Source organism: Parasteatoda tepidariorum, chromosome 4 (assembly GCF_982258835.1).
Source record: "Parasteatoda tepidariorum strain Cologne lab strain chromosome 4, Ptep-v5.0, whole genome shotgun sequence".
Taxonomy (NCBI): domain Eukaryota; kingdom Metazoa; phylum Arthropoda; class Arachnida; order Araneae; family Theridiidae; genus Parasteatoda; species Parasteatoda tepidariorum.
This window is the reverse complement of record NC_141758.1, coordinates 14816583-14829419: the sequence shown is the minus strand read 5'-3', so window position 1 is coordinate 14829419 and position 12837 is coordinate 14816583. Positions and strand designations below refer to the sequence as shown.

The 12837-nt window shown below is 29.3% G+C and overlaps 1 protein-coding gene across 1 annotated transcript; it reads left to right on the top strand.

Moving 5' to 3' along the window:
- The first annotated feature begins 6129 nt into the window (after nt 1-6129).
- Nucleotides 6130-12804, top strand: LOC107447558 (H-2 class II histocompatibility antigen gamma chain). The gene is made up of 3 exons (XM_016062494.4): nt 6130-6277; nt 8312-8424; nt 12589-12804. Exons 2-3 carry the CDS (start codon nt 8322-8324, stop codon nt 12735-12737), a joined length of 252 nt encoding a protein of 83 aa, XP_015917980.1. The 5' UTR covers nt 6130-6277; nt 8312-8321; the 3' UTR covers nt 12738-12804.
- The last annotated feature ends 33 nt before the right edge of the window (nt 12805-12837 follow it).

Genomic DNA, 12837 nt, shown 5'->3' with positions numbered 1-12837 from the left:
CGTGATAACATTTTTGAATACTCCAATTTTTTTTTCTAATAAATAATTTGCCCTAGTTAATTTCTAAAAAAATGTTCATAAAAAATTTACATTATTCTTTTATCAAGATTGATTTAACAGAGAAAATCACTAAATTAAAACAGGTTATGTTTCCTTACAATAAAAGTTAAATAGAATTAATTCTTCAAAATAGCGTTATAATAAATCATGGTATTAAAATGTTACGTTATTTTTGTGATTGGTTCATTAATAAATTATTTTTATTTCTTCGCAAACACAATTCTTATAAAAAAATTTAAAAATTAAATCTGTTATATCAAAACACTAGATCGTTTTATAAAATATAAATTATTGATCTTAATAAAATATAAATACAGTTTATTTGTAACGTGATCCTAAGAATAAAAAGGTTATTTTCTTTTTTAATTCTCTACTGAAATGAATTAATGAGTTATTTTTATTCATCATGGCTAGTCGAGGAGGAGAAAAAAAATATCGAATTTCACTGTATAGGTTAATGTAATTTCGTTCTCCCACCACATTTACGCGTTATCCATCGCCAATTCCACTTGCAATCACCTAGTTTATAATCTACGATATGTTTTGTTAATTCACGCACCATAGACGTAATTGTATTATCTCCTTCCTCCTACCACTTCCTACGAAGCGGAGAAGAGGGCACTTTTAGTACACAAATTAAAGTTTGAAAAATTATGGATAGAAATATACAATTAAATTGCATTAAAACTGTATCTTGTAGAGTGAAATCGATTGCGAATTTGAATTCAGCGACGAAAAATATCCAAATTTTCGGTCAAAAACCTAACGCATTAGAATATAAACAAAAATTGTAATTCATTATAGCATGAATAAATGCACCTTTTGCATATCTGAAAATGATACGTGTCTTTTCGCGAACTGAACTTTCATTCAAACCTAATTATCTACATTTGTGTTTATAATTAAACCCACATTTCAATTGCTGAGAAGCCTGTTCAAGGGCGATACGAAAACAAAGACATTTTCAGACTTAAAAGAAGAATACTTATCAACCAATCTTCTGAGCTCAAAATAAGTCCTATTAATTATCAATTACTATCATAATTTTAAACAAAATTTTAAAAAAAAAAGAAATAATAAGCTTTTTCTAAAAATTTAAACAATGTAAACAGTATTCAGAAATATTTTCCTTTTTTGAATTCTCAGTATCCCCCAGCCAAATGTCTTGCTGACAGATACATTTATTGATTTTCGGTTGCATTCGACACCTGCCGAAAGCTATAACAAAATTGAAAGTTATATGAATTTTTTTTATTTTCTGAAACGGTAGTTTATAAAATTTGAACTACCTCATTTCAGTCTGAGCATTTGTCACGTGGAAGGAAGCAGTATTTTTTATTTATTTAATATTAAGTTTCTTAAAATGATTCAATAATTCATCTACCTTAAAATTCTAAATTTTTTGAAATGTTTTCACAAAAATAATAATAATTAAAAATAACTGTTTAAAGATAATTTTTGCATCTTTCAGTAAACGAAATTTATAACTGCGTATAAAATGTTTCGATGAGCTTGAAAATTCATCTATATATTGCGAAACACGCATAAAGTAAAATTATAATTAAGAGAACTAAACTTTTGATCGCTCTCCTGATCAATCTATGAGAATAGGACAGAATTCGAATTTGATGAAAAAGAAACTTAATAAAAAAATTTGCTGTAATATTACCGATTTTGTTTCTAAAAATATTGTCTGCTGCACTAACTAATCAGTGCAATTAATTATTGCAAATTTAAGTTTAGGCCTTTGAATAATTAACATGGGTTCTGAAGTCTAATTCCGATCATTAGTTCATATGTTAGTCAGGGTTTTTAATTTTTTGCAACAAAAACAAAATACAAACAAGGTAAATGTAAAACTAAACGCGTTATGCGTTAAATGCTAATTATGAGCCTGTTATAAATCATTTATTACAAAATATGTTTTTTTTTAAATAGTATGTATTTCCAGTTTTTCCACGGCAGACTAAAATAGCAAAATAAGGTAATGGTAAAAATTTAGAATTTTAATAAAATAAATAAAAATTTGCAAATTTTCTAGCATATTTTTTTTAGATTACCAGAAATGCCGACTTGTTCGGCTTTGTAAAAAAATACTTTCTAGTAATATCAAAATTAAAGTGATTTATATTTAAGTTTTTTTCCTTTTTTGTAATTTGACGTATTGAAATATCAAGTGTCATAAGAAATGCAACATTATTACTGTTGTCTCATGGTGACTATTTTAAAGAGTGGGCGTAATTTTCCTAATTCAACATGGTTTAATACTTGAATTCGCTACCAATTTATTAGAGTTTTGCTGAAAGAGGAGTAGATTTTATTTCTAGTTTACTATTGAAAGTGAATTCGGTCGATAATTTTCCTTAAATTTTGAACAAGAACTATTTGAAATGTATCTCATAGTGTTATTAAAGCAATAATAAATAAATAAAATTTCTGCCACATTTTACTTTTTAGTTGCCTGCGACGTCACTGCATATCTGTTGTAAGTAGCACGACTTCAGCCTGATAAATGGTATCTATGAATTAATAATATTTGTTTGTTATGGAAAAAAGTAATATCGCTTATTTTTTCCATTACAGACCAACATAATTTAACGCATCGTGAACGTACGCGTATTATCTCCTTCTTCCTGATAAGTGGGAACTGTTAACAGGCACACAAATTAAATTTTAAAAATTCCGAATTGAAATATATTATTAAATTGCATAAAAACCGTATCTTTTAGAGGAAATTCGACTGCGAATTTGAATTCAGTGACGAAAAAATATCCAAATTTCCGGTAAAAAACCTAATGCATTAGAAAAAAAAATTTTTTTAATTCAGTATAGCATGAATAAATGCACCTTTTGCATATCTGAAAATGATGATACGCGTTTTATCGCGAACAGTACTTTCAAGCAGACCTAATTATCTATACTTTTGTTTATAATTGAACCACATTTTTATTGTTGAGAAACCTGTACAAGAGCGATATGAAAACAAGAAATTTTCAGACTTAAAAGAAGAATACTTATGAATCAATCTTCTGAACTCCAAAAAATTCCTTTTTATTAGTAATTACTATCAAAACTTTAAAAAAATATACTGTCTCTAATTATTACAATAAGATGGACTATATTCAGAAATATTTTCCTTTTTTTATTTTCAGTATCAAACAGTCAAATGTATTTCTGTCAGATACCTTTATAAAATGCTTTTAGCAAAACTTTCGGGGTAGAGATCTTACTTGACTTGACATGTTTTTAAACTCCTTCATATGAGACTGGTATAATGAGACTAAATGGCTTTGGTTTGGAATAGATTCGAGTGTTGACTGAGATGCCTCTATGAAAATTATAGTCATATCTGAGTAAAATAAGAGGTCTGAAGAAATTAAAACTAATGTAAAATGTATTTTCTTTTCTGAAACGGTAGTTTTTAAGATTTGAACTACATCATTTCTATCTCATCATTTGTCATGTAAAAGGAAGAAGTATTTTTTTATTTATTTAAAATTACATTTCTTAAAATTATTTAATGATTCATATACCTTAAAATTCAAAATCTTTTGAAACGTTTTCACAAAAATAATAATAAGTTATAAATAATTATTTAAAGCTACTTTTTGCGTAGAATAATCTTTGGGTAAATTAAATTTATAACTGTGTATGAAATGTTTCAAAGAGCTCGAAAATTCATCGTTATATTGCGAATTACGAAAAAAGTTAAATTAAAATTAAGAGAACTAAACTTTTGATTGCTCTCCTGAACATACAATGGGAATTGGTCAGAATTCGAATTTGACGGAAAAGAAATTTAATAAAAAAATGAATTAAATTAAAGTTTAAAAAATTATGGATTGAAATATACAATTAAATTGCATTAAAACTGTATCTTGTAGAGTGAAATCGATTGCGAATTTGAATTCAGCGACGAAAAAATATCCAAATTTTCGGTCAAAAACCTAATGCATTAGAATATAAACAAGAATTGTAATTCATTATAGCGTGAATAAATGCACCTTTTGCATATCTGAAAAAGATACGTGTCTTTTCGCGAACTGAACTTTCAGGCAAACCTAATTATCTACATTTGTGTTTATAATTAAACCCACATTTCAGTTGCTGAGAAGCCTGTTCAAGAGCAATACGAAAACAGAAGAAATATTCAGACTTAAAAAAAGAATACTTATCAACCAATCTTCTGTACTCAAAAAAAGTTCTATTTATTATCAATTACTATCACAATTTTAAACAAAATTTAAAAATAAAAAGAAAAATAATAAACTTTTCCTAAAAATTTAAATGATATAAACAGCATTCAGAAATATTTTCCTTTTTTTTTTGAACATTCAGTATCCACCAGCCAAATGTATTGCTGACAGATACATTTATTAAATGAGAACTTACATGAATAAACGACGAAACTTTAAACAAAATTGAAAGTTATATTAACTGTATCTTATTTTCTGAAACGGTAGTTTATAAAATTTGAACTACCTCATTTCTATGTGAGCATTTGTCACGTGGAAGGAAGCAGTATTTTTTTATTTATTTAATATTAAGTTTCTTAACCGGTTAACGCCCAGCGTCATATATATATAGGACAGTTCCTTTTTTCAAACACATTCATTGTGGTGGGAAACTTTTTTCAGCATTGTCATTTATCTGGGTGAATTAAAAAAATTTCAAATACCACAATGATTTAGTTATTTTTGACTAGATTTAGAATTAAAAGGAGCAAGTACTTTTTGATGTATCAAAGATTTTTTGAATGCCCTAACAGTAGAAAAACCAATTAATTTCGATAATATATTCTACCACCTTTTCCATAAAACCACTTCTTGTATCATTTCAATATATGAAGTCGGGACAAAACGGGTTAAAATGATTTAATAATTCATATACCTTAAAATTCAAAATTTTTTTAAACGCTTTAAAGAAATTAATTATAAATAACTATTTAAAGATAATTTTTGCATAGAATAATCTTTGAGTAATCGAATTTTATAACTGTGTATAAAATGTTTCAAAGAGCTAGAAAATTCGTCGATATATTGCGAATTGCGTAAAAAGTAAAATTAAAATTAAGAGAACTAAACTTTTGATAGCTCTCCTGACCATACAATGGGAATTGGACAGAATTAGAATTTAACAGAAAAGAAACTTAATAAAAAAATGCGTGGTTACATGACTTATTATGTTTCTTAAAATATTGTCTGCTGCACTAATTAATGAGTGCAATTGATTAATGCAAATTTAAGTTTTAGGTGATCCAGATTTGAATCTCAGCTGTTCTATATGAATTTCAAACCGATCAAATTGCTACCTTAAAATATTCTCAGTGGGAGACGGATCATGGGTTAGATTTCCCTTGCCGTTAGGCTAACCGTGGGAGGTTTCCACAAATGCGGATTAGTCTCATCAAGAAGTCCTTCAGGAAGGCAATTTTCTCCTAATACTTAATCTAGGAGTTTCCATGTCTTTTGGACTGTGTTCAAAATTACAAGGCTACCTAGTTGAATAATGGTGGTCGTAAACTCAAAAATTAAATCGGCTGTTTATTGACCGTTATAATCTGAAATAAAATCCCTGTATATTTGATTATCTCTTGTGCTTTCCATCTTTTAAATTTGAAAATATCGCAGGACTTAATCTCAGATCAAAATTTAGGTATTTATGTTAGTGATATATTGAACACAAATGTTTTTAACGCAAATTCGAGAGGAATTCGAATTTGCCTGTCTATTCGAATTATTTCCAGTCTTTGTTTTTTGAAAAACAATTCCGTTTGAACTTTATCCCCTAATTGATAAAATTATTGAAAGTAAGTATAAAATATGATTATAATAGTTATGAGCATTTTTAATTTGATTTATATTTGCAGCATAAAAATCCTCATGAATATAAAGTATTCACAATAAATAAAGCTTATCGGAAAACAATTTATTTTTAACGTTCCGTTTTTAATGTTTTCCCAGTATCATAAAACTATTCTATATCAGAATAAGTCATTTAATAAATAGAGGTAAACTAATATATTAAATATTTATTTTATTAATGCGCCTAAATAAATATTTTTGAAGCATAGGCAAATGTAAAATATTCAATACGTGGTTTGCTTTAAAAGTTTTATTGTTTCAGAACAAAGATTGTATGGATATATAAATGAACAATTCTATCTTATAATCAGTCATTCTTGCATTTTTCTTCCCTGATTGAGAAGCTACTAACTGTAAGTTGCCTGTTTCAAGTTTTTTTCAGTTTGCATTTTTATCATTGATACAGTTCAAACTCAAACTCTATGAAATTTTCTAGTTGTAGAGACCTGTAAGCGCACCAAAGAATATGTCCACAGTAGGAATTGACTCGCTAAATCAGAAATCTTTGAAAACTACTTTTAACTTATTGATTATTGGTAACCGTGATTGCAACGGTAAATAATTTGCGTTATGAATTTATATGTAACTAAATCTATAGAGTTTGTCTTCAGTATGGTTTCCTTTAGAAGGAATTTCTTCCTATAATGAAATTTCTAATCAGAATGTTAAGAGAAAACATTCCAATTACTCCCCATGCAACGAATTGTTTGTCTTTTATAACGAATGTAAATTTGATTTAAAGATGTAAATGTTTCAAAAATTTATATGAAACGCCACTTTATTACGGCTCTCTCTTGATGAAGCTTTTAACAAGAAAAAATCTGAAATCTTTAGTTTTTATTTTTCTCAAAATATGTTTTACAAAGCTAAGCAGCTGTCAGCCATGACCTAAAAATATGCTTAAATAAAATAGCTGCTTGGTTCGAATTTCAAACCCGGCTCGCGCCGAACACACTACTAACGTAAAATATCCACAGAGGTAGACGGATCATGGGTTAAAGTCCTTTGCCGTCAGACTAACTGTATGAGGTTTTCGTGGTTTTCCTCTCCAGGTAATGCAAAAGCGGGTTAGTTTCATCAAACAGTCCTCCACGAAAGCAAATTTTTACCGATACTTGATCCAGGAGCTCCCTTGTCTTCTGGATTAAGTTTAAAATTACAAGGATGTGGAGTTGAACATTGGTAGTAGTAAAGTAAGAATTTGGTTGGCTGTTCAGCGATGGTTATAAAATAAAGTATAAATATGTCTTGGTGTGCAGAATATTTTTGTTCTTTTTAAAGATAGTACACGAAAAGATTCGTGAGTTTTGAGGGCTTGTGAGTTAAACATAGCTGGACATGTTGTGCCAGATAACAGTTCGAGCTAACTAGCATGCTTTTCTTTCTTTAAAAAAATGTTTCTAGGTTGACGATTATTGAAAAATTATATTTTCTGCATGCAAAGAGTCCATTTTTGAAGCAGAAATCTCACTTCAACGAACTTTTTGGTTATTCATAATAATCGAAGGTTAGTGTTATTACAATACTCGATAAGGTTAAACTCGGAAAAGCATTCCCTAATCTATTAAGCTATCGTAAAGAAAAATTTACAAAATTGAAATGAAAAAATTAACATTTGCTGCAACTGATTTTAAAAAAAAAGAATATTTTATACAGTATTTTTGTTTGGCTTATAAAATGTGTTTTGAAATTTATTTTGAAGTAAATTTTTTTGTATTTAAATTTTTTTGTATGGCATGAACATGAAATTACCTCCTCAAACAAAAATAAAAAAGCAAGCCATTTCCAACGCAAAACTTGAAATTCGTTTTTCACCTCAACTGATATCTCTTGAACAAGGCATACATATATATATTTGTATGCCTATTATATACATATATATATTTGTATGTATACATATATATATTTGTATGGGATATATTTTATTTGTGTTTCTGTAATGCAAGTACAACTAATGAAATAAAGTATTTAAGAAAAACGCGTCAGTGATTTGAATAAATTTTATTTGCGCGTTTGAATTCAGCTGTACTTACAAAAAGTAATTAAAGCTCACAAAAAGTAATTTAAATTACAAGCCTGTCTTTACTGTTGAATATCTTTGAAAAAATTTTGCTTGTGCTTATTACCTTACTATCAGTTGTACTTGCATTATATTTAAAACTGCATAACACTGTTGCATATATATGAAAAAATTTTATTAGAGCGTATTACTTTACCATCAGCTGAACTTGCACTATAAAAAGCATTTGAATCACAAGCATGTCTTTGCTACGTGTTTTTGAAATTTTTTAACTTGTGCTTATTACCTTGTGCTGTTAGATGTAATTGCATAATAAAAACCATCTTAAATTATAACAACTCATGATTGTATGTTTTGTTTTTAATAGGAAAGCAACAATGAAAGCATTCTACGTTTTGCTTGTTCTCAGCTTGATTGCTGCTGCCATGTCAGCAACTCCATCAGCTTGCAGACTCCAAAGAAAGATGGTCAAAGACGCTGGTAAAACTACTTTATTAACACCCGAATTTATATTTTTCTATATCTTACTATATATAAATATATTATGATGAAGTCGCAGTTTTCCGTTGTCGTCGGTGAACTTTCATTTGCCGTAAAGTCTCATGGCAGGATTCGCCCCGCAGTGGACTGATCGTTAAGACACGCTTCCCAGCAGATCACCGAAGTCAAGCATCACTGGCTGCGGTCAGTGTGCGGGTGGATGACCTCTTGGATCAGTCTGCGTAGGGACCGAGAGTGTGCGGTATGGGTCCTCGTTAAACTGTGCTACCGTAAAGTGCTCGCGTGCAGGTCGTCGGGCTACCGAAGCGTTAGTGCCATCCCCTCTGCAGAGGATCAAATTGTGGTGGCATATTTTCGGGTCATCCTCAGGGATGTTTCCCAGACCGTTGCCAATAGTCCATTGGGCAGCTCAAGTGCGACGTAAATGAACAACAACAACATGGCAGGATCCAGTTTTTCCACATTAATTTTTCCATTCATTTGGTTGTCATCAGCATAAAATTGATATAAGCCGCAAGTTACTGTTTTCCTATAAATATTTTTGTATCCCTAATTTAAAGATACTTACCTGTATTGTTATTACTAGAGATGCCAACTTGCTCCGGACAGCAAATATATATTTTAAAGTGGTAGCTTACCAATTGTGATTCTTGATTTAATATATTAAATTTAGTGGATTTTTATCCACCACTATTTTTAAATAATTTGTAGGATTATATAATTCGCAACTTAATGGTAAAACTCGCGATTTATGTTAAGCTATGCCTATTAAAAAGCAAGCAAAAATTGTCAAATATTTGCAAAATTTACTTTGTAGTGTCCGGAACAGTTGGTATCTACGTAACTACGTTTTTGATTTTGTTTGTTTTCTAAATTAAGAGTCCAGGAGGATTTTTTTTATTGTAATTTTTCTTAGAATAACGAAACTTAAGTCAAGTGTTTTTTTAGTACATATAATTTTAATTTAATAATTTCAATTGTTTTATGCTATGCACTAGTAATAATTACTGCGGAGCAATCATCGGTGTTGGTGAGCGCTAGTGAACATGGGACTTAGCCCCATAGTTACGAAAAAGGGATCATTTTTTTATTCATCTACTACCGTCGTGGTTTAAGGTAAAGAAATAAGCATGGTGCTTGATTTATAAAAAAAAAATTTATTATATTTTAAATGAATTTCTAATGCAAACAAGGTAAATTTTTGGGTTTTTATATGGAATTTTTTCACGATTTTTTAATTCGTTTTATCCTGACTTTATACATTGAAGTGGTTCAAAAAGTGGCTTTATTCAAAGAGTTTTAAAATATATTATGTCAATTCATTGGCTTTTCCTATTTTTAGCCACCATTTAATTCAAAAAGGGCTTGTTAAAAAAAATTAGTTACCAGAAGTCCTCGCTCCTTATAGTTCTAGTCACATTTAATTAGTTCAAGTCACATTTAACTAAATCATTCATAAATTATGGTAGTTGAGAATCTCTTAAGTCACCCAAATAAATGATAATACTGAAAAAAATCTCCTACCACTATGAATGCTTTTTGAAATAAGTAACTCTCCTAAAAATACGGCCCAGGACGTTAACCGGTTAAATAGATATAAAAGTTTAAACTTTAACCGATTTTGTGCAAGCTCGGAAAAAGTTGAAAAGTTATAATAATAGTACGATGAAAAATTTTATTTTATAATGTTTGTAACTACCACGGAATATTTTAATTAATCAAAGTAAATATCGAATACCAAAGTAACCAAATTTCAGTTTTTAAATTTAAAAAACAATTTTAGAATAATAAAGTAAGGAATAATAAGAATTTTTGTAACGTGTGTGATAGTACCTTTTACATTTTTACGAAGCCTTTTTAATTGTAAATGATTCTCTCCGATACAAAGTTTAGTGGATGGCTACTAAAAAAATTTTTAAGAGTGGTGAGAAGGTTTAATGAAATAAATAATTTCCACCTATCTACGATATCATAAGAACATGTTCAAATGTTTAACTTACTAAACCTCTTAATTACTTTTATTTGCTTTTTTTTAAGTATGTTTTTGGATCTGAATTCGCAACTTAAAATATCGCCTGCGCAAAGTAATTAGCATAATTTGAGGGCATCCATTCGAATCATAAAGATTGAGTCATAGAACGTAAAGATCCGATCATTAAACCAAAAGTTATTCAGGGCGGTCTGTTTATTTATTTTCATACGAAACATAAACTAAAAAATTCCTTTAAATAATCAGTAGTTTTTTTATACAAAACTTATTTCAGTAATCAAATTCCCACATCCGAGTTAGGTAAGATGTAAGATCCGTAGCAAGATCAAGCAATTTGCTCCGTAATGCATCTACTTCGCTCAAAAAAATTTAAAAATACCAGTGCATACATTTTTCTACCACTAAAAAAATAAAAAAAAATTAATAGTATTATCAATTTTTTTAATAAATCAATATACTTGGTTTCTGATAACAAAGGTAAATTTTACGCTTATTCTTAAGGCTAAGCACAGATAAGTATAATATGTACCCCCCCCCCTCATGCGCAAAGGAATTTGAATGTACTTATTTGATCTAGTATATATAACAGATCAAAACACAAAAAGTGCTAAGATTCATGCGCATTAGAATAGATTATTATTTGGACTTCAATGTGACTTAGGGTCTGTCCTTGTCAACGGACCTACTCCATCATCTCTATTGAGCCTGTGAACAACTATAATTCGTGGTATTAAATTATCTAATTTTGCTTTTGTAAATGAAAATTTTAATCTTAAAATTGTAGCGTCTAGAGAACCTACCTTTTACTCCATTTAAACTTGTTTACTCAGTTTGAACTGCAGTAAAAATTAAAATACCTCTATGCGTGCACATATAGTGTTATTATTTAACCGTAAAAGGGGGTTCCATAAAAGGTTTGTTATTTATCATTGAAATTGTGGTAAAATGAATAATTTTTTACTTCATTTTTTACACTTTAGAAATCTTAATTTTTTTTTTCCTTCAGTGGAACCTTAAATAATCGAGCTTCTTTTAGTGGAAGCCTAATTTTATTTAAAAACGTTTATTCGTAGATGTTAATATTTAACCAAAGAAAAAAATTTACTAATTGCAGAGAAAAAATTTAATTAATATTTACTTATTTTAAAAATATTTAGTGTTTCTTTTTCAATGCCCACCACATTTGGTAACATGTAGCCTCGTGCGGTACCAGAGATGCCAACTTGCTCCGGACAGCGAATAAATATTTTCAAGTGGTAGTTTATTAATTGTAATTCTTGGTTTAAAAAATTCAATTTAGTAGATTTTTATCTACCGCTTTTTCTAAATAGTTCGTAGGTTTATATAATTCACCGTTTAATTATGGTTATAGTATGTCATGCTAAACCTTTTTAAAAAGCAAGTAAAAGTAGTCAAATATTTGCAACATTTAGTTTGAAGTTATTTACCGTTATTTAAATTGTATTGGCGTGTCCGGAGCAGTTGGCATCTCTGCGGTACTTAACAGGAGGTACTGTTGCCCTCTTTATCGCTTTTCCCTTATAAGTGGGTTATTGTCCCTCTAATAGTACAAAAAGGACAAATAGAACAGAGAGAGGGAGAGTATTTAAATCCATGCCCGAGGTGGGATTCTAACCGGGAACTTTATAAGTCCTTGACCACTATGCCAGAAGGTCGACAAAATATTTAACAAAAAGGATTCTTTTTCATTGTTTTATCAATAATGGTTTAAAAATTTGTTATATGTCAGTCCAGAAAAGGCTCTTGTCCAGTTTTGAAACAAAATAGCTAGTTTGTTGTATTTACGCATAAGCTAGAAGCTGTATAAGTAAAATATTATACTTTTTGAAATAATACTGTTTATTAGCGTTGAGAATGTTTATCAGAGAGACGTAATTCTTTATTCTAGAATATGATTATTTCATTTCAAAATTCATAAAAAATAAACAAAATATTGAATTTGGAATCTTCAAAACTCATTGCTATTTAAAAAAGAACCCCTGTGGACGTTGTGATGGATTTGCAAAAGATGCTCCACTGAACCTTGAGGTTCCGTGAAGCATCTTTTGCAAATTGTTGCTCTAGACAGTGTAACTACAGTAAAAAAAAATTTCTCAATTGATACATTTAGTAAAAGTTTTATCATATTTTAGGTGACAAGAAAGCTTTCATGCCTCGATGTGAGAAAAACGGTGACTATGCTCCAATTCAGTGCAGGGATGGATGGTGCTGGTGCGCTGACAAAAATGGCAACATGTTGGGCAAGTCCCAAAAAGGAAAGCCAGACTGCAAGAAACACTAAATCACTTGAACAGTGTTTGATATCTGAATTGGCAATGAGAACGCATTAAAAAAAATTTGAATTAAAACGTCTACCAGTATTTTTTTTAATTTTTCTTCTT

Excerpts from the sequence above, each read along its gene's own strand:
- LOC107447558 (XM_016062494.4), top strand. The coding sequence starts at position 8,322 with ATGAAAGCATTCTACGTTTTGCTTGTTCTCAGCTTGATTGCTGCTGCC. Across the intron at positions 8,425-12,588 it reads AAAGATGGTCAAAGACGCTG|GTGACAAGAAAGCTTTCATG; the intron begins GTAAAACTACTT and ends ATCATATTTTAG.